The sequence below is a fragment of the Triturus cristatus genome, chromosome 7 (assembly GCF_964204655.1).
Source record: "Triturus cristatus chromosome 7, aTriCri1.1, whole genome shotgun sequence".
Classification (NCBI taxonomy): domain Eukaryota; kingdom Metazoa; phylum Chordata; class Amphibia; order Caudata; family Salamandridae; genus Triturus; species Triturus cristatus.
In genome coordinates this window covers 666,538,911-666,561,615 of record NC_140590.1, presented here as the reverse complement: position 1 = coordinate 666,561,615, position 22,705 = coordinate 666,538,911, and the positions used below count along the sequence as shown (strand labels likewise).

Here is a 22,705-nt window from a genome sequence, read left to right as displayed (position 1 = left end):
AAGACTGCCTACAAAGAGGCGATCAGATCCTACAAAGAAGCAATCAGGTCAGCCCAGGCAACCCATTATTCCGAGAAAATATTAGAAGCAAAATCCAAGCCAAAAGAAATCTTTCAAATTATAAAACAGTGCTCTAATGTCAATACGGCCCCTCCACCCATTAAAACCCAGGACCAATGCAACGAGCTCGCGGACTTCTTCTACGAAAAGGTTCAAAAAATTTACGCTACATTTCCTATCGCAGCCACATCCCTGGATTCGAGCATCTCACCTCCCCCTAGACCGCCCCCTCACCCAGACCAACCCTCCCTTGAGTACCTCCATCCTCTGGACCTGGACACCTTAAGCAAGGTGGCCCAACAAGTCAAGTCGGGTTCCCCTTGTGATCCTGCCCCCCCAGAGATCCTTATGCGAGCCAGCAAAACCACCCTGCCCGCAATTCTAGACCTCCTCAACACCTCCATATCTGCTTGTTCAGTCCCCATGGCTTGGAAACAGGCCATGGTGCGGGCACTGCTAAAAAAACCCAGCCTAGACCCAGACGACCACGCCAGTTATCGCCCCATTTCACTTCTCCCTTGGGTTAGCAAGCTGTTAGAGAAACACATAAACGCGCAGCTGGTCCAGTTCCTGGAGGACCACTCTCTACTACATACTTCCCAGACAGGCTTCAGACCAAAGCATGGTACTGAAACCGCCTTATTGGCAGTCACCGAAGAAACCAGAAGGATACTAGACCAGGGAGGATCAGTGGCAGTGATCCTCCTTGACCTAAGTGCTGCCTTCGATACGGTCAGCCATCCCACCTTGCTAGACCGTCTCTATAACATCGGGGTCTTGGGTGACGCCTTAAGGTGGTTCGAGTCCTTTCTGTCTGGGAGGTCGTTTCAGATCTTCGATGGAAAGACAGTATCCTCCAGGAAACCCTTGAGCTGCGGAGTGCCACAGGGCTCTTCCTTGAGCCCTGTGTTGTTCAACGTCTACATGAGGCCGCTGGCGGGTGTTGTCGAACCGTATGACATTAAAATCGTGTCATATGCCGACGACACCCAGCTTGTGGTCTCACTGGCGACGGAGAACAATACTCACTCCGCAGCAGACCTGTTAAACTGCCTAGTGGACGTGAAGGGATGGATGACCAACTCCTCCCTTAAGCTGAATGGGGAAAAGACGGAACTTATGCTCCTGGGACCAACCTCTCCTATGTCTTTCACCTCCCTATGGCCCAGTGCCCTGGGTCCCCCGCCCACTCACAAAGAAAGTGTTAAAAGCCTGGGAGTATGGCTAGATAACAAACTTTCCTTCTCCACCCAGGCCAAGAAGCTGTCCGCCACCTGCTTTGGCCTACTCAGAATTCTGAGGAAGGTGCTCCCGTTACTTCCCCTAGAGGCCAAAAAGGTGGCAGTCCAAGGTCTGATTCAATCTCGCCTGGACTCAAATAACGCTTTATACTTGGGGCCCCGGAGATGACCCTCAGGAAATTGCAAATTGTTCAGAACTGTGCAGCACGCACTTTGCTCAAAATTCCACGGACCCAGTCGGCCAGACCTGCTCTGAAGAGCCTCCACTGGCTGCCAGTGAAGCAGAGAGTGTCCTTCAAGGCGCTCTGCTTGGCACATCGCACCTTTTGGAAGACGGGACCTGCCATAAACACTAGCTTGGTTACCCCCTATCATCCTAAAAGGAACCTCCGGTCTTCGGAGGCGTTTCTGGCCGTTGTACCTAGGGTGAAGCGAGCTAGGTCTGGAGGCAGGCTGTTTTCCTTGAACACCGCTAGGCTATGGAATGCTCTTCCCATCACACTCCGCTCCAACCCTGACCTTCTTGCATTCCGGAAAACCCTAAAGACACTGTTGTTTGTTCAATCCTATGTACCTTAAGCTCCCTCAGTCACTTTCCCTTACCCAGCGCTTGGACGCCTGCGGGCAGCAACCGCGCTCAATAAATACTGTTACAATTACAATTACAATTAAAGAACTGTAATTTAAATTCTTCTTTAATGTGAGTCAGATTCTAAGTTGCAATTTTGAAAAGGCGACTTTTAAAAAGTTGACATTTCCGTGTCCTAACAATTTGGTGCCTGCAGCCTGTTTCCTGGTCCACATGACTAGGTGTAGTGCGCAGGTGGCTTTCTATGTATTTCTCCCAGACAACCACTCAATAGAGGAACTGGGTGTTGGTAGGATGGACCATCCAAGCAGGATGGAGGGGCGGAACTATGCTTCAAAGACCCTGCCTCAGCTCACACACAACAATTTTCACACTAGCCTATTTTGACTGCATACAGCCTGGGGGAAAACTCCAGATGTTTATTCCACTTCAAACCCGGCACCAGGTATTAAACTTGGACCCTCTGACCAACTTTTCAGTTCACTTCTGGACCTGCAGAAGGACTCTCAGAGGACTCCCTTGACCAAAGACTCCCAGAGTGATTCCATGGGCGAGTTGGTTGGCCCTTTGATCAGAGCCTCACGAACAGAAAAGGATTGTGTCTGTTGCTTGAGTAGGGTTTCACCTCCCCTCAACCAACAATCCAATTTCTCACTGTGAAAATATGGATTTCAATGATTTTCTCTGGAGTCCTCACCTGGCTAAATTTTAACGTTTCATTTATGCTGCAGGTTATCCAATGTATATTGAAATACAAAGATATTCAGAAAAAGAGGCTGCTGAGAAAATTTGAGAAGCTTACAGAGAAATTATGCAAACAACATTCAAAATTATTGATACTAGCATGCAAACATTTATCAAATAAGCGTATTATATTAGCCCAATAATGTTGTCACCCTTTCGCCTTCCATAAGAAGACTGAACAGTCTACGTTTTGAGCTATTACACTGCTACAATGGGCGCTACAAACATTAAAATCTGACAAAGTGCCTTGGTAGCTTTTCAATGAGAGTGTTATATTTGAACTGTAAAATTTGACTCCTATACAAAAATACATGGCCACCTGCAATCCTTCTAGTCTATTTAAAACAAATTAAAAAAAAGTTTTTTTTAATTTGCGGCTGTGTTTTAATGCCATTGTTGGGGGGATGTGAATCTTTTTTGGTGGTAAAATAGGCACTTCCCAGCGTGAAAGCACAAGTGAAGTGTTTGGCTTTAGATTATTTTTTGGGCAGCCATTATGGTGACAGACGCTTTGCTCAGTTAGTGGGCCAGTTGTTGGGAACTGGACTCACCTGCCCCCATTTAGGAATGCTACAGGCACGGATGCACCGCGGACACGCTTAAGGCAAGCCCATCTGCACCCATCCCGCCTGAACGGGCCCAGGGGCCAGGAACGCTGCCCCTTTGGGGTTGGAGGCTATGATGTTTACAGGTGAACAACTCAAAGCATTGTGTCCAACTTGTCCAAACATATGTGCAGGAATGGTAGATCATTCACTAAGGCCACAAACATGTAAATCCTGCAATGCCTCCTAGAATGCACATAACAAGGGCATGCAAGATGCATTGGGCCTGGGAGCAGGTCCAACGGTAGTAGGGGGTAAGGCAATTACCACCTCAGGTAGAGGGCGAGAAAGAGAATTTGTGTTCTTTGATATAAATGTTCGTCCTCTGCCGAATCACCAGCATCAGTTGTATAACTTCCTGAGCATAGTAGTACTTAGAACATGAAATTCACTCACACATGATGGCTCTACATGCCCCTCACATTCATCTCTGCTACTATGCAAGGAGAGCTGGGCCCCTATAATGTCCTAGCTAGGAGTCCATGAATTAGTGAATGTGAACTAATCTACTAAATTGGGAGGTGAAAAGTAATGAATGGGGTAAAGAAAAAAGAAACCAGGGGTGGTTTATGTTAATTGGAGCAGCCCTTGGTCCCTGTCTCAATAGGCCCGTCCGCTTCTTACTGTCTGGATCAGGGGAGCGCACGCTAAGAGGTCTGTAATTATTGTGGTGTGAGTATGGTCATTTGTAGCGCCTCCCAACCATGTCTGCATTAGGGCAACTTGCTTTCTCAGGTTCTCCTGCAGCAGTGCCATGGGGGTACAGTGTGTCTGCGGTAGTATAGGGTTCAATCTGGAAACCGTTCATGATTGTGTCCCAGTTTGTTGTGATTGGGATTGTACTGACGCCTAGTGCATCTTTTCGGTGTAGCGCAACACTTTCCACTTTAGCCCCTATTTCCACTGCTTCGTGATCAGCCACTTCACTACCACCATTCCCAGGTCAATAAAACGGGAGGTCACTTTTTGGTGTTTGCTTCTGCCGAAGATGTTAAGCGTACAGGACTCCCACTCCAAAGAGATTGTACACTCTGTACAGCGGTTCAGGGTGTCTATTACTGCTTTCTAGTATCCCTGTATACGGGGCAGCTCCACAACATGTGTGGCAAGTCCGCAACTACAAGGCAACAGCGTGGGCAGGTGACATCTGTGCAAGCAAAATATTTGTTTATTTTGGCTGGCATGAGGTACGCTTTTTGCATTATATAGTATTGTATTAGTCAAAAGCGCACATTTCAGGGTATGCATAATTAGACCATACCCCTGATGCCATGTTTCTAATGGAGACTTGGCCTCAATAACCAATGTAATTGCTACTTTACCGTCAAACTTCTTTAGTGAGGAGGGATAGAAGTGGCAAACATGGAAATGGGGTAGCCATTGTTTTTAAAAATTATTACAAATTATGTACACATGAAGTCCCGATCACAGGAAGTGAAGCTATGTCCTTTATGTTAGAACTTACACAGAATTTCAAAATATCAGGCATGTGGATCTATTGCCCACCGGTGTATGCCGGTAAGTAGGGTACCTTGCTCCCAGAATTAGTGGTTCCACAGATTCTTAAATGGATACATTTAAAATTGTTGGGAGATCTGAATACGCACTTAGAGGACAACACGTGGGGTTGATCATACTCTGGTGGAGGACCTCAGAGTTTTGAGCCTGTAGCTGATAAACACAGCACCAAAGCATAAAGCAGGGAAACTACTAGATCTGATATTTACAAAAATTAAATCACTTGAGGTGGGTCCAGCCATGCCATAAGTGTGGTCAGACCATTACGTGGCTCCTTTTACAGTTCAAACAGATAATGGGCTGGTTAGAGAAAGAGTTGGAAAGCAGATGAAAGGGAGGTCGTGGTCACAACTAGACTCTGCAAGCTTTAATAGTCAATTAAGGAAGACTCTGCCTAGGCTAACTCATCGGGTTGAGTCGGATCCACATAGGATTGATGGGTGGTTGCAGATATTACTAGATATAGTACTTACAGAAAAAATAGCCTGCTCAGCCAGATGCCATCCCCCGGCTCCATGGTTCTCAGAAACCCTACGGATTGAGAAGTCAAGATATAAGGGATTAGAGAGATCTTGGAGGAATGGATATGAGTAAAAAGGTTAAATACAAAGAAGCCCTAAAATACTACCACAAGCTATTGAGATCAGCCCAGGTGGCATATTATATGGATCAAATTACAGCAGCCAATGATGCAAAAACTCTATATTGAGTGGAGAGAGAACTATCAGATCCTAACAGGATACCGCCTGTGCCAGTATTGGTGCAACCTCAGTGCGTGGAATTAGCAAGTTTCTTCATTAAAAATGTGACAGATATGTGCGCCCATTTGCTGACTTAGTGGAAAGTTGGGGCTCACTTTATTTTCATATTAGGATGACACACAGATCATCTTCTCGTTGTCATTCAATTAGCCAAAGTAACTTGATTCAGTTTTGAAAAGAGAACCTTGAAAGTGCACAAAATGAACAATACAATTTATAGTTACGATGACCTATATACAAAAGAGCGTGAAAGGCAATTCATACAGTTCAGTTATTAAAAGGGAGATACAAGTAGGATTAAAAGAATACAATCATTAAAATTCACATCTTTTGGTTCATGGGACACTTAAAATGTATGGTGATGAATCTAGCTAATCCAGTTGAGCTACAACTACTAATACCGTTTCCTAATAGCAATTGCAACTTAAAATTGGAGACCCCGGTGCATATATCAAGTGTAGCCAGAGAATGCAGGTAGTTAAAACCATCAATATAAGAACATGACCTAATATCTTTTAAAATCGGGACTAAGAATTTTCTTCTAGGCTCTTTGCAAAGAGCGCAAAATAGCTGTGCTGTGTGCTTTGGACTGCCAAATTATCACACGGGCAGAGCACAAGTTATCTGCCCACCCAGTTTGTTTCGGAAATGCCACTAGGAAATGCAGGGTAAGGAGACAAAATCTTATTGTCATTCACACACAGCCACACGCAGTGAACCTGAACTGCTTGGGTGCAGTGGCAGAGTGGATGAGCATTCACTCACTCAAGCTCAACTGAGAGAAAATCGAGGCAATGGTGCTGGGGAAAAATCCATCTTTTTGGGTCCCCAATACTGGCTGGAAAGTCTGGGTTCTCTCTCATCAACAGTGCCTAAAATGTAAGACCTGGGATTTCTGCTGGATGACAAGTTATCAATGAAACCCCAGGTGACGAAGGTGGCAACTTCATGCTTCACCATCCTGAAATGGCTGTGGACGATCTTGTGGCAGATTCCATTTTCAGCATAAAGGATGGTGGCACAGGCATTAATAATATCTAGACTGGACTACGGCATTGGGCTCTATCTGGGAGCAGATAGAACAGCCATTAAATGACTGTAGGTAGCCCAGAATTCTGCTACAATGCTTTATAGGCTTCCAAAATACTCCTCAGTGGCTGGGCTTTTACGAGAACTCCACTGGCTGGAAGTGGAGAAAAGAGTCCAGTTCAAAACCTTCTGTTTGGTGTGTAAGGCAAGAGCTGGGGTAAGTCCATAATACTTGAAAGAACTAGTTGAGATTTATCAACCTCCTTGCATGCTCCGTTCGGGTGAACTTTCCTTGTGTGTAGCGCCATTGGTCAAACGTGCTCAGATGGGTGGCCGGTCATTCATGTTCATTGGCCCTAAGTTGTGGAATTCTCTCTCAGAATCTTTGGGAAAGTGTCCTTCATTGACAATCTTTCGAAGACAATTGAAGACTTGGCTGTTTTGAAGTAGAACAATGAACACAGACCTTACCTGATGTGATAGTGCTGGGAAACCTCAATGAGGTAGCTGAGCACTTTGTAAAACTGCTAAATAAAAAATAAATTAAAAAAATCACTTAAAATATATATTAAACGACAATATTGTCAACAATATTTAAAAACTCAATATTAAATGTAACAATATTGAAAGAAATAAGAAAAACAATCCCACGATATAAATTACATCACAATATTAAATCAATATTAAAGACTGACAACGTTTTTGAAACTTTATTATAATTGTGTACTGTAGCATATTGAGCACCTTGCTCTTAACTAGGTAGCAGCTGTATTAGTCATAGTCTGATCAGCCAATTGGGTTAGCACATTCCGTAATTAAGAATCATAGAAACGACACAATTACTGCCAGTGAGTGCCATTTTTCCAGGTTAGCAATAAGGCTAGTACTGTCCCAAAATTGTTTATTGTTATAAACTATAAAACAACACAGTTCATGCTGTGATGAATTTGTACATTAATGAAAGATGAATGTGGCACAAATCTTTGGATGAATGACACAGCAAATAGAACATTATTTGTGAGCATTGCGATCTAATCAAATATTACCTATTTTAATCTGTATCCTTGATTGCTTTTCATCTGTTGGTCCAATATTGCACATCCATTATCCGTAAGACATGCATGTTGGCTGCAAATGGAAGAAATCTCATAAAACCACAACCATGTCCATCAATACTTTTTGAGAACAGTAATAATGTATTATTAGATCACAGATGCATTTAACTATTTTTATTTTGAACACCAAGGTGCCGATTACGATCCGTTAAAAAAATTTACCGTCTGACTCGTATCCGTATACTTTTACGTACGAATCGTACAAGTACCGTACAAACTGCGAAGTACGATTTGTACGTGAAAAATACATACGAATTGCGTCGGGAAAATGGTCCGAGAGGGAGCCGTAAATTTTTACGTCCGAATAGCGTCGGGAAAAGTGTCCGATAGGGAACCAGACATTTTACATGCAAATCGTAAAACAGAAGTCCGAGCGTGCAAGTACGATCCGTACCGCCCGTCCGAATACACAACCGCATGTAAAAGGCCCCGTAAGGAGCGAACGCTGTAGCCTACATGTACACGGGTAAACTTGTGCCCGAATACGAGTCGTACAGCCCCCCTCACTCCGCACATGTCAGCACCGTACCCCCGTATGTCAGCACCGTACCCCCCCTCCACACCGTACCCCAACACTGTAGCACAGCCCCGCACCTGTACGCACCGTACCCCAACACCGTAGCCCAGCCCCGTACCTGTACGCACTGTACCCCAACACCGTAGCCCAGCCCGTACCTGTACGCACCGTACCCCAAAATCGTAGCCCAGACCCGTACCTGTACGCACCGTACCCCAACACCGTAGCACAGCTCGCACCTGTATGCACCGTACCCCAACACCGTAGCCCATCCCCGTACCTGTACGCACCGTACCCCAACACCGTAGCACAGCCCACACCTGTACGCGCCGCACCCCAGCACCGTAGCACAGCCCCGCACCTGTACGCACCGTACCCCAACACCGTAGCACAGCCCTGCACCTGTACGCACCGTACCCCAACACCGTAGCACAGCCCGCACCTGTACACGCCGCACCCCAAAACTGTAGCACAGCTCCACACCTGTACGCACCGTACCCCAACACCGTAGCACAGAGGACCAAATCACAACCACCACAAATTCAAACACAGCCACACCCAAAAATTGGACCAATAAAAAGGGCCCACACACACAACCCATGAGCCATTGCAACAGACCCACTGCTCAAGACACCACAGACAAACAACTGCACCTTACTCACACCTAAACTACACCTTCACTTACACACCTTCACACAACCTCCTTCACAAACACCCCCTCTTCACCTTCACACACACACCGTCACATTCACACCCACACACCCACAACCATCCACACCCACACACCACACCATGCCCACTGACAAGAATCCAAAGTTCACTACGGTGGAGCTGGAGCTCCTTGTCAACGAAGTCATCAGAGTCGAGCCACAGCTGTTTGGAACATTGGTCAGACAGACCAGCATAGCCCAAAAAACCAGCCTGTGGCAGAGGATCGTCGATAAGGTGAATGCTGTTGCGCCCATCTGAAGGACCAGGCATGCGCAGGGCAGTCAAGAGGAAAATGAACGAGGAATATGCCCAGAGTAACATCACTGGAGGCGGGCTGCCCCGCAGACCCGTACATTACCATCCCTGGGAGGAGAAGGTGATGGCCACGCTTCCGCCGGTGGGAGTACACGGACTTGAAGGAGTCGCAGAGCCTGGTGAGTACACAAACAACTCACGTAACATGGGGGAATGGCATCCACACCCCAACTACAACAAATGCACTCACCTATCCCCAAGCCCTCACCGCACACAACCACACCCTCAAAACCACGATGCCACTAACGTCTCCATGCCCCATTCACAAATAAAGGCAATGCCATGCCCCAGGCCACACCAACCACAAACCCAAGACTGGATGTCCGGGATGCTGGGAGGGTGGGGCTTACACAACACATTGTGCAACTCAGAACCAGACACCAATGCCCACAGCTCATATGGCCTAGGTACATACCCATGCACCATGCCCAATGCACAGGGACTGGCAAAGTAATGACAAGGTAGCTGCCACTTGGCTCTGCTGTAGGCAGCACAAGGCCCTCCTGTGACCAATGTACACTCAAACAACAACTCCACTAGCTCACATACCCAGCACAGGAACTCACACACACTGTCATGCCAGCATGCACCATGAGGGGACAGACACATCACCTGGGAGACCCAATGAAAAATCACACTACACACAACAGCAGGCCTGGTCACACACACCCCCTCACACAAGCACACACCCCCGGGGCAGGCAACGGATTTACCCACTCTCACAATGGACATGTGAGAGAACAAGACCAATCCATAGCCAAATAAGCATCCCAGCAAAAAATCTACTGGCAAACACTCAGGAGCACATACCAATCTGTCCCCCGCAACATACCCATCCCCAAGTGTACATTGAGAGGAATGCTAGGCACATCCAACCACCTGGAGGAACTGTGACTTCTTGAATATGTATGAAACATGGATGTGGCATGAAACAGCATTAACATTGTCTCTCTCTCACACACATGGCAACGTCATCGACCTCCCCCAATGGGGGGGAACAATCACAGTCCCAGGCTCAGCGTGAAGATGATCCCACCGGCAGCGACGACTCTCACCACTGCGTGGATGACCCCGACCAACCTGGCCCCTCTGGTGCCCAAGCCCCTGCAGCACCTGCGTCAGATACATCTGTGCCAACCACCACCCCCATTCCTGCCACATCCCAGGAGACACCCAGGAGCCCTGCTCGCACCGAACAACACAGCCAGTCTGACCAGGAGGGACAAGGTTCTCTGGGCACCCAGGAGGAGGCAGACGACCACGCTAATACCATCCCTCAGGGGTCCCGTAGACCCGATGTGCCCACAACGGCAAGTCCGGCTCGTGTGTCCAGGGGTGGTGGGAGTGGAGGCAGGCGGAGGCGAGAACCTGACCAGCCATCTGAGGGAACCGGTATGGCACACATGCGCCACATCCTGGACACATACCGGCGTGACACCAGGGGCATCAGCCAGGTAGTGGCGACCCTCAACGAGATGAAGAACCTGCAGGCCGAGCAACATGCCAGTCAACAACAACACCATGGACGGATGGAGGCAAGACTGACTAAGCTCCTGGCGGTGCAAACGGACATGAGCCGTTCACTCCGTCGGATTGCCGACAACATGGGCAACCCTCCCTGTGACACCAGGTGAAGACCAGCACCAGCCACAGGGAGGGAGGAGGAGGAGGAGGATTCCTCCGACGGAGCATCACAGACATCATCAAGGCCTGCATCTGAGGGTCCCCGGAGGAAGGTGGGTCTTCCACGGAAAAGACCGTGAGAGTCAGCGGACCATCCACATCTCCCAGGTCACCTGGCCTGGTACCTGGCCCTCTGGCGCAACAGCACCACCTCACCCAATGACATTCTCCGCCACATGGACTTGCTGGTCACAGTCTGACCAATGAAGACCAACACTGTGGTCTGGACTCTGATGACTCCAACTGACAAGGATGCCATCTCCCCCTGTGAACTTTGGATTCTATGCACCCGGTAGAGCACCTTACTTCATCCACCAAAAGACTTACCCCACCAAAAATAAATACTTAATTTTGTCATGAGAAGTTGCTGTCATTTGGCATTATTCACCAATATATGTGTGTGTAAATGTCAAACTATGCCTGAGTGTTGAACTAACTCCACACATCCATACCCTGGGAACGGAGTCTGGTACAGGACACACATGGGTCACAATGTATCATTCAATGCAGACATGGAGCACAATACTCACCTGTGATGGCCTCAAGCTACTGAGGGGGTGCTAGGGAAACTGTGAGGACACACCTATTTGGAAGAGTAACATTAAGGCGTAGAGGTCATGCCTCAAATGGAGGTTCCCGGGGAGGGAGTCCCAGGTATTTCTTGCAAGAAATGCGCATGCACGGGCGTCCGCGCATGTGCATTTGTCAGAAGAAGTTAGAAATGGAAGAGGGAGCCCCGGAGACGCCGCGCTTCAGGTAAGTTTCTTTACTTTTGTATTTATTGTAAATGCGGGGGTTTGATTTAAAAGGAGGGCGGGCGGGAGGCGGGTGGCGCGTAGTAGGGCTACGCGAAGCACGTAGTGTGCGTAGATTTGGGCACACTACGTGCTGCTTCACGTAGCCCCACTACGTCCACTACGCCCACCCTTACTTTGCACCACAGATGCTGTAAATCCATTGTACTGGCACACAAGTGAAGGGGTTGAGCCAAACATCCCCTGCTGCACACGGAGAGGCTGCAATTCCCCATTGAGCATCAAATGGAGATGTCCCGCAAGATGTCCACCCATAGCCTCCCGTATGTTTCAGAGGGAAGTTGTACACCCATTGATGCCTTCATCACAAACCACAATCCCATAACAGATGACAGTCACGAAGTGTGACTATCAATTCATGTGAGTCATGCCACATGTCATGTGCCCCATGGTGAGTCGACATGTATGCATAGTAACATAACCTGCACAGGAGCAGTGACCACACATTACAAACAGCTACCACACCCAAAAAGCCTTGCTGCAATCCTTACCCAAAGGAGAATTTTCACCATGTCCGTGCATGTAACGCTGATTCAGCACACGTTGCATTACTCATGAGGAATAGCAGGAGCACAACGATGCCACGAGCTGACCTCATGCCTGGGGATGAGAGACACACAAGAAGTCAGGAAAAACATAGTCATCCGTATGCATGGCCATGTACTCTACATGAATAAGGTTGACACCACGCCAGTTGTCAATTGAGTGTGTCAGCTAAAATGTGTGGAATGACATCAGCACTCGAGTGACACATCAGCACACACCTCAAAGTCACTTAGCATACAGTCAGCTGGACACACACATTGCAACACATGCCACACAAGGCTCAAAGCGTGCACACTCAGACCCAGGGACTCACCATTATGAGAAGAAGTTGCGTATGAGCTGACTCCGGATGTCCTCCTCCTCCTCCTCCTCCTCCTCCTCACTTGCCTCGTGACCAAGGCCGTCATCCTCCACGGGTGGATGTTCCTGCTCATCGGGATCCAGGATGAGTGGCACAGCTTTCTCCACTGCCATGTGTGCAGCATGCAGCACACGAGGAAGATTTGCAGACCTTCACCGGTGCATATGGGAGGGACCCGCCGGTCTTGTGGAGGCACCGGAATCGGCTCTTCAGGAGGCCAAACGTCCTCTCAATCACTCGCCTGGTCTGCCCATGGGCGTTGTTGTAACGGTGATCTGCAGCTGTTCTCGGGTTGCGGAGAGGCGTCACCAGCTATGGCATGTTGGGATAGCCAGAGTCCCCTACATGAAAACAACATGTAAAGAAGTGGGTCAGGAGATGCCGTCACATACTAAGATACCGCAGAATACTGGACAAACAAAGTCTACTCACCAACAAGACATGCTCGTTCGTTGTGCAGCTGCAGCATCATTTCTGGCACCCTGCTACGCCTCATGTTGTAGGCATAGTGTGCTGACCCTGGAAAACGTGCACAGACATGGGAAATCACCATGTTAGCAAGACACACCACAAGGGCATTAATGCAGTGGTAATGTTTACGGTTACGGAAGGCTACCTCCTGTGCCTGTGGTGGTACCAAAGCCACATGTGTCCCATCAATGGACCCAATTACATGGGGCATCCCTCCCAGGGCATAGAACTCACCCTTGATACCTGTCAACTGCTCACGAGTTGGAAAATGGATGAATTCATCCAGGTGCTCCAACATGGCTTCTAAAACATCATGCAGGACACGGCTGAACATGGTCTGAGACATGCCACCGACATCAGCTATGGTCAATTGAAACGTACCAGTGGCAAAGAAATGTAGGGTTGACATCACCTTCATCTTGGGGGTCAGCGCAGTTGGATAACTGTGTCGCGGTTGGAGGTGTGGTGCCAGCCTGTTTGTCAGGTCCACAATTAACCGTTGGGGGAATTGGTAGTGGCGTATGCAGTCACGTACCCTCATGGCAGCCAAGTCTGGCATTAGTCGGGGGAGAGGCGGTGCCCTGCAGAAAATTGGAAGGAATAACGAAGATTGAGTACATTACTACACCAATGTCAATGAACTGAGCACATGTTCAACAGCTAATACACATATGCCACATACAGAGTCTGGTCTGTGCAATACATCCTGCACACGTATGCCAGCCAGGTGATACTCCTACCAAGAGCCAGCTACAAACATGGATTGTCAAGGTCTACATGACATGCCATGTAAGTAGCTGTGGGCCAGTGTGAGTGAACAGCCAGACACATTACAGGAGTGACATACATCCACATATGTGCATTTGAAGGATGTCATCTCATACAGACAGCTGCCGGCTAGCTAGACACACAGGTCACATGTCATGGAAAAAGGACAGACCACACACCTTGCCATGAAGGGGTACATGTCAAATACACAGACATTGAGACTACGCAGATATGTCCTAAGCTCGCAAGTCCCTGTTAGATGCATACAGACACACGTCACGTGTTATTCCACGTGTCCTGGTGTGCATAATAGTGTGACATGGGTATCTACACACAGATACATGTTGGATGCAGCTACAGCAGATGCCGTTGACGGAACACCAACAGCAAGATCATGGGAACACATGACACACACATGACACAGTCACATCGTGGCACGCTGGTAGTGAGATGTCAGGTGTCCTCATCCGTGTACCTGGCATCAGGGGACATTTGCGGGTGTTGGGGACTGTGATGCAGTGCTTGACAAGTTTGAAATACATGCACACATGTAAAAGGTGTGAAGGGGAAGTGCGCCACATGGTGCCCCATCACACATGACATGTGTACACAGGTCATCACACAAATATTGGGTTAAAACATGAGGAGACATGTGCCAGCTCAATGCCTGACACACCTAGGCCCTACACATGATGCACTGCACTGACAATGACTTGATGTCCGTCCTTGTGCGAGTCATACACCTCCATTCCTTTCCTGTGCGCCTCCTATCACCAGTGTAAGCTGTGAAACGCACCGTACACACGCTCTGAGGGCGTGTGTACGGTCGTATCACAATATGGGGTTTGGGTAGGAGTACACGTGTGTGCAAGGACCGTACACACGTACGTGTACACACTGGTCCTATCCCCATGGTAGTGTTGGCGTAGGCATATGCCATAGAGATAGGGCTCGTACCCACGTATGTACGGCCCATGGCACTATGGCGTACGCCTACGGCAACACTACCATAGTGCTACGGGCCGTACCCGCGCGGGTACGGCCCGTAGCACTATGGTAGTGTTGCCATAGGCGTATGCCATAGAAATACGGGCTGTACATACACGGGTACGAGCCCTATCTCTATGGCGTACGCCTACGCCAACACTACCATAGTGCTACGGTCCGTACCCACGTGTGTAGGGCCCGTACCACTAGGGTAGTGTTGCTGTAGGCGTACGCCATAGAGATACGGGCTGTACATACGAGGGTACGAGCCCTATCTCTATGGCGTTCGCCTACGGCAACACTACCAAAGTGATACAGGCCCTACACACGCGTGTATGGACCGTATCACTGGAGTAGTGGTGCCCTAGGGGTACGTGTGGAACGCACCGTACCTGTTTGTGGATAGTGAAATTACATAGGGGACATATGAGGGACAAGTATAAGGGCCTAAATGCATGCTGGTTGTCATGGAGACCGAGTTTCCAGTTCAAAATTTTGCATCAAGTGGCCAGCAAAAGTCGGTTGGAGACAATATACTATGTTGCAAAGTGGTTGTTGACTTGACATCATGCTCAAATTTTGAACCATGCAAAGGCCCTCAGATGCAAATGAGATTGACCAATCACTCTGTACTCCTGTAAATGAAACAGCCCAGCAAGGGAGATATAAGGCAGCCAGGACCCATGATAGAGCACTTGCCTGCACAACCTTTCATTCCACACCACTGCTGCTGCTCATGATTCCTCTGGCATCATGTCCAGGTCTGTGGAGAGGGCCCAGCCATTCACCCAGGAGGATAATGAGGCGTTGCTGGACGTCATCCTCCCACAGTACCCCAGCCTATATGGGACACCAGGGGAGCAGGTGAGTGCTGACTCCACTAGCTGTGACTGTGCCCCTTTTTTGTGTCTGTCACTTCTGGCATTGTGTCCAGGTGTGACAGACATGCAATGTTGTTCATGGTGGGTCCCAGGGGGGGAATGCCTTATGTCTCCCATGCAGAGCCTGATGTGGTTCATATCTTCCCTCCTCACTTGCATTGTGCTTACTGTGACAATCACTGCATGGTGCATGCCACATTCAGCCTGGCTAATCCCCTTGGGAATGTTGTTTCCATAGTCCTGATGTGATTATGTGGTCCCCCCAGTGTGACAGGTGACTGTACCCACAGATGTGTGTGAGTTGAGTGTACCTGTGGTGATAGTGTCCGAATGATGTGTACGGCCCCTGGACATTGGTGTGTGTGTAAGTCCCCTGTCATGTGGGTGAGTGTCTATGTGGAGTGTTGCACCCCAGCTGCATGGAGGATGCATATGCCCTACCCATCTGATGTGAGCAGGGAGCTGTGCTGTGTGTCTGACGTGCTGAGCTAGGCCCACACCTGTGACTCCCCCCAGTCAAGTGGCACATGTGCAGAGTGATGTTTGTACCCGCAGATGCCAATGGCAGGTGATTGTCCTGTGCCTGTGTGTGTCTGTGTACTCCGCTGAGGTTGCGTCAGTGGCCTGGGGCATGTGACTGCTTTGAGGTGCTGTCCATTATCCTGGTGTTGCTTGTGATGCACAGTGTGAGCCATGACCATTGATTCTGTCACACCCCTCATGCCACCTGTGTACTTTAAATGCCACGTAGTGCATTTGGCCTTCCCCAGAGGATAATGTCCCTATGACAAAGGTGCAATGAGTTTGCTGCATACTTTTCCCTGTTCAAACAAGCCCAATTGTTCTAATGTGTGTCTCTGTGACATGGAGCAGGTGTATTGATGTTGTCTCACTTTGTCATCCTCACAGGTAGCCACCTATGCCAAGGGGGAGATTTGGAAGCGGGCCGTCAGGGCCGTGAGGTCGGTGGAGGGTCGCAGTCGGCGCCTGGCCCAGGTGAGGAAACGCTGGCAGGATATCCGGTGCTGGACCAGGAGGATCGCCCGGGTCCTGCTGGAGGACTCACCTCCACGCAAACACGGCGGGCGCCGGCGCCTGACCCACCAAATGAAGCGTGTCTTGGCGGTGGTCTTCCCTGACATGGATAGGCAGCTACAGGAGAAGCAGCAGCAGGAAGGGGGTAGGTACATGTACGTTTGTTGTGTGTCACCAGCTTTTGGAAGTGCTCAGTCGCCTGGATACACTGCCAGGGTTTATATGTGCAGTGCATATCCTGTTCCCCAAAGTCAACCGGTCCTGTTCTTCCTCCCTTCCCCTCCTTGACATGTGTTCCGTGGTCTGTGTGTAGTCACTCTTGCACAAGGTAATCTAGGCTGGCAGGTAATCCAAGTGCCCAATGCTTGCAGCATCATGTGTGGGGGTGGTCTGTGACATGTGTTGGGACCTTGCCTGTGCCCTGTCCAGTTCAGTCATTTTGGGGTCCATGATTGTTGGCACTGATGCAGAGTCTCATCATAGAAGTGTGAGGCTTAAAATGAACTGCCTTGCAGCATGCATGACCGATGTTGTGGCCTCAGACATGATGTGCATGAGGGGGAGATATGCATAGTGCGGGGACGGTTGCTCCTGTTGCAGTCAGATCTATCCAGGACCATGGAGCAGTGTGGCCACTACAGTCCCCTGAGACTCCTTTTCCTAGGAATCATGTGTATCATCCAACACTGTGGACATTCTCAGTGTCTTCAGCATAGGTTGGCCTCTGTGGCATTGTACCCTGGCCACATTTGTATTTACGTAAAGTGTGCTACATGTGTACACTGTACAGGGTGACCCAATGTGGTTTGTGCATCCTCACACTGGCCAGTGCCTGTGTGTCTGTTTACAACTATCTGATGATGGTTGTTTGTCAATATTATGTGTGGTCCGCCCCACGAGGGGTAGTTAGAGTGCAATTAGGATTTAATGGAGCCCATTTGTGTGATCCCTGATTAAGAGGTGTAAGTCCTTCCTCTGTCTCAATCACATTGTCTCAGGTGGGGGGGGGGGGTTGTGCGGGCAAGGCCTACATGTCCAAAGCTTATGTCTCCTTGCCAGGTCTGGCCTGTGTGTGATGATAGTCGGAACAGACACTCAACAAGTATTGACCCAGACATGTTGTGCAGGGTTTAATGTTTGTGCTTTGCAGCATGTGTCAGAAGTTAAAAGACATGGTTCCTGCTCATCCATTTTTGGCAACGGTGTGTGGTCCAGATGCTGTGCTCGACTGTCCAGAGACACTAGCTTCTCTGTATAATTCGATATCAAGTTCTTTGCTGTTGTGTCATGCTCTCCATTGTATCAAAGTGGCATGGTGGGTCAACCAACTGTGTAGTGCAGGGCCTACATATGTGCGTAGTATTGTAGATGTTACTCATGATGCTTTTCATGCTATGCACTGTGACCTATGTAGTTTGGACTCATGTGTCATATGTATACAGGTGTCTGATTATTTCCTGTCTCTTCACCTTGCCCACAGCATTGTCGGGGGACACCGAGGGAGACACCGGCACGGACGTGGAGGAGGGATCCAGCACCGGTGCCACTAGTGCTGGGGAGTCTGGCGCAGCAAGTGGCACGGAGGGCGAGGGGAGTCAGGCGGAGGACCTGTCCAGTCCCAACACCGACTATGACGCTGACGGGTCCGAGGCTGAGCTCCCAGAGGGAGCGGAGGCTGCTCCCACAGCTGAAAGCAGCAGTACATCTCTCGCCACCTCCTCCATTCCCATCACCGCCCTCCCACTTGCTCGGGTCCCTTCTCTCCGTGCTAGGCGACCACATGTCTCCTTCGTGCCAGGCACCGCAACCCCTGCCCCTGTCTCCCCTGCTGCCGTCAATGCCGAGTCTGTGGACATCCTGCGGCAGTTTCAGGTTGGTCAGACATCGCTGCTTATTGTCCTCCATGGCCACACCAGACTGCTGACACAGATGGTGTTGTACATGGAGGGCATGTCATCAGCGATGTCTGACCAACGGATGTTGCTGAGGTCCATGGACTCGTCACTGACGGCAGCAGTGTGTCTCCTGCAGCGCTCCGTCCCCCCACCCCTGCTCCATCCACACTTCCCACTCCCATGCCTGTCCCAAGCACACCCAGACATCCCCATGCACGCACCCCACCAGACACAGGCAGCACACCAACAGGGAAGGCCAAGCGCACACCTCCAGTCACGCACACACAGGGGGAAGTAGGCACACCCACTGGGTCGGGGGGCAAACGGCAGCCACGCAGCCACAGTGGGAGTCCGCAGTCCTCACGACCCACTTCCTCCAAAACCACTCCCCTTAGCTCCCCTGCCCAACAGTCCTTCATGGCCAGTCTGTCCCTCAGCCCCTGTGTGACTCCACCCCGCAAGCGGTCGAGGAAGTCCCCAGGCAGGGGAGTTGAGTCCCCCTCCTGTCCACACCCTCCCTCAGTAGCGCTGCAACCCATCCCTCCGACCCCCCCCCTCCTTGGGGCCTGTGGTTCCTTCGGGTGCAGGGGAGACGCTGGCAGACCTTGCAACCGTGTGCAGCGCCATCCTAACCACCACCTTTGGTGCTGCCCCACCCCCTGTGGTGGAGTCGTCCGTCCCTGCACCCACAACACCTACCCTTGCCCCTCCTGTCCCTGCGATGCCTGGTCCTCCCCCCCACATGATGCCCCCCCCCCCTGTGGATGGAAAGGAACTCTGAACTGTGCAGGCAAGCTAGGGGAGACGCGTCCCAATGTGTGTCCCCCCCGGAAGTCGCATATGGACTGGCCTATGGGCCTTGTATATAGTGTACATTTCAAATCCACTCTTTTTTTATGCTGAATAAAGCATTTTGTTTTTCATTTGCACACACATACTTTTCTGGTATTGCTGTTGGTGCTGCTGTTCCCTGAGTTGGGGTGGTGATAATGTGTTAGGTGTCTGGGAAATGTTGTAGTGTGCTGCTCATGGGGAGGACCCTGGTATCTGCGTGCCATCACAAGGTCTCTGCAAATAATCTTTGGTCATGTAAGCTCTTACTGTATGGTGACATTGTCCCAAGGAGTGTTCCTTCCTCTGTGGCACCTGAATTCTTCCCTGCAGGGTGTTTCTCAATTGTTGTGCTGACCTGTGTCTACATTTCCTTGCTGTGTGAGGGATCCCTTCAACTTTGGCCATGCCTGCTCAGCAATGTCTCCGCCTGCATCATCTGTGCCATCCTTAGTAGTCACTGTACTTGTGTATGGAGTATGTTGCCATGGCTTAATGTGGACATGGTCCCTTTTCCGCACTATGCATGTGTGTACTCCCAGCCTAGCACACATGTGTTACTTGTTCTGCAGGATATTTGGGCACCTGACTGACAATTGTGGAAATTGTATCTGCGGGTACTCCACCCTTTTCCTTCCATGGGAGGCAACAACTTGTTGGCTGCCCCAGCACCTGTACATTCCTATCAGTCTTGGAATGTGGGTGACAGTGTGTGTTCCCTTAGGCTCTCTTAGTTTAGTGGGGTTTCACATGAGGATACAGTCTTGTTGCATGATCTCAGTGTGTGTATTGTGCTGCCACCGCCAGGGGTGGGTATGCATGTGTAATTTGTCATCACACCCACATGTGGTGTGTCAAGCAGTGGGGGAAGGACATCCATCCTCATGGGAGTGGGACACTGCTGTCAGTGATGTGTTGTCATGGCACTATCAACATAGTCGCACATCGTGGATGCCTTCATGCACCCATGGAGTTTTGCTAATGGGAGGATGATGTACACACCCCCATGTCTCTGTCCACTGCTGGGAGGCCTCTGCACCCACCCCTCATTTGTCTGGGCACTGCTGGGAGTGATAGGCACCCACCCCTCATATGTCTGGGCACTGCTGGGAGTGATGGGCACCCACCCCTCATATGTCCGTTGTGGCGGGACGCAGGCCTTGGTGGACATGCCTACCCGAGTGACCAGTCCCTGGAGGTACAGTATGTACAGGGCATGTATACATTTTGCCTTGGGTGGGGGTTATGCTTCCTGCCCCCCACCTTTGCCCCTGGGTGTTGTTCTGACCTTCTGCGGCGTCTGCGTCGGTTCCTGTGCACCAGGTCGTAGGCTATGAGGGCCGGGATGACACGTAGGATGGGGTCCATGGCTGTCCGTCGCGTACAGGTGCTCCTTCCTTGCGTCGTCCTCAATTTCCCGGCAGTTTTTGGCTCCCGTAAAAAATGCTACGTGCGGAGTGACGTAGGCACGAATCGTACTTGCTGGTTCGTAAAACGCTGCCTGACTCCGTCCGGACGTTACGTACGCGGTGTCCCGGATCGGAATTGTGGGTATATTTTAGCCGGTCGGTGTAAGGTGGTTTTCCCGGGTACGAGTCGGACGGAGAAAACGCTCCGTACGACTGTTCGTACCCGGGTTTTACAGGATCGGAATCGGCACCCAAATGTACTCTACATGAAATACTAGCGTTGGTAGGTTCTTGTGGAATGAACTAATTTGATAGATTTGTTTGTTTAAGTAGTCCCTCCTTTTTTTGATACAGAATTTTTTTTATAATTTTGAAAATGCAAAAGTGTTTCATATTGAAGAATCTTATTTTGATATTGAGGAATAAGCTTGTTTCCCCAACAAATAGCAATATGTTTATATGTGTGAATGATTGTTCTCTAGATTCATAGTCCCCAGTTTGGGGAACTTCCCTTAATAATGGTTTCTATTAGGGGCTGTAAGCTGCTCATCAAGAGCTCTCTTTGAAGGCATGCAAACTTTTTTACATATTAAATGATGCATTTCCAACAACAGGTGTTACAATTGAAGATTTTGAAGATGAAAAGACTTTGACAGAGGCTTGGAAATCCGACATGAAACTCATAGGAATTGTGTTCAAGGATTCTTACTCTTACCAAATTCGACAGCATGATATGCCAATGCCAATTGATCACTTGGGGACTTACGGTAAAATATGCAATATAGTTATAAATCTCTGTTTTTTGACTTAAGCTTTACATCATTTTATACATTTCAAAAGTATGCAATTTGCCTCTCAAGCTGAGACCTCTAAGAATTCATGCAGTTGTATGTGTAAAACAAAGGGGGATTTCTCACTCTGAGAGGAGAAGTCATGATTTTCCTACTGAGAAATGTATTCAGGGCAGCAAAGAGATAGATTTGAAATTATACTTTTACAATAGCCAATGGTGTGTTCTGCTGTCTCTTTTATATTTATTTCATGCATACAACACTACCCAGCACTAAAAAAGGGCTGTAGGTTTACTTCAGTCATTTTCTGTAAAAGAGTAATACTGGCTAAATCATTCATAACATTGAGTTTAACTTATATCAAATAGCTAAAGTCTAACTGAAGAGGTTTCAAATTCCACTGAAAGAAGAAATAACTATTCAGATGAGAAAAGGAAAGGGGCAAATGAAACCCTAAGTATTATTTTAACAATGTTGCTGTATCATGAATGTCCAAGGAATAGTTTCATACTGTGGAAATATGGATTTTTATGATCAGTTATGTCCCCTATCTTGCACCCCAACGGTTTCATGTATGAATCACAAGTACATGTATGTTCCCTCCAGTTCCAGTTATGAAGACGCAAATACATGTGCGTCCACCGTTAACATGTCCTCTTTCAGATCCGCCATGAATAGGCCGGATATTCCATTCCTAAGTATGAAAGGCCACCGGCTTTATATGGTTCACTTATGCCATTTTACAGTCCAGGCAAGTAGGCCCTGATTCTGTCATCAAGCTTTTCTTGCCTTCTGTCTCTGAAAGCTCCAGTCTGAGCCTGCATCTGTGACCATGAACTTTGTCTCATTCCCTGCGCAGCTCACGATGCCTGACATCAGCTTGTTGCCTGCCAAAAACTGTATTTCACCTTCGAAATTATCTGCTCCGCTCCCTGCCCAATGCATTCCTGTCTAGTAGTTTAAGTAAACATCCTGCCAGCTACCGAGCAAAGGCCCGGCTTCTCTGTCTTTATGCAAGTAATTCATA

At 49.0% G+C, this 22,705-nt stretch overlaps 1 protein-coding gene across 2 annotated transcripts in view; it reads left to right on the top strand.

The window, feature by feature from the left end:
• The window catches only part of LOC146810319 (ATP-binding cassette sub-family A member 9-like), a 1,478,308-nt gene that overhangs the window by 148,345 nt on the left and 1,307,258 nt on the right, over positions 1 to 22,705 (top strand). For both annotated transcript variants that reach the window (XM_085617315.1, XM_085617314.1), the window contains exon 4: positions 21,502 to 21,654. In XM_085617315.1, coding sequence (XP_085473441.1) covers positions 21,502 to 21,654 — 153 coding nt within the window. The remainder of the gene's footprint in view (positions 1 to 21,501; positions 21,655 to 22,705) is intronic.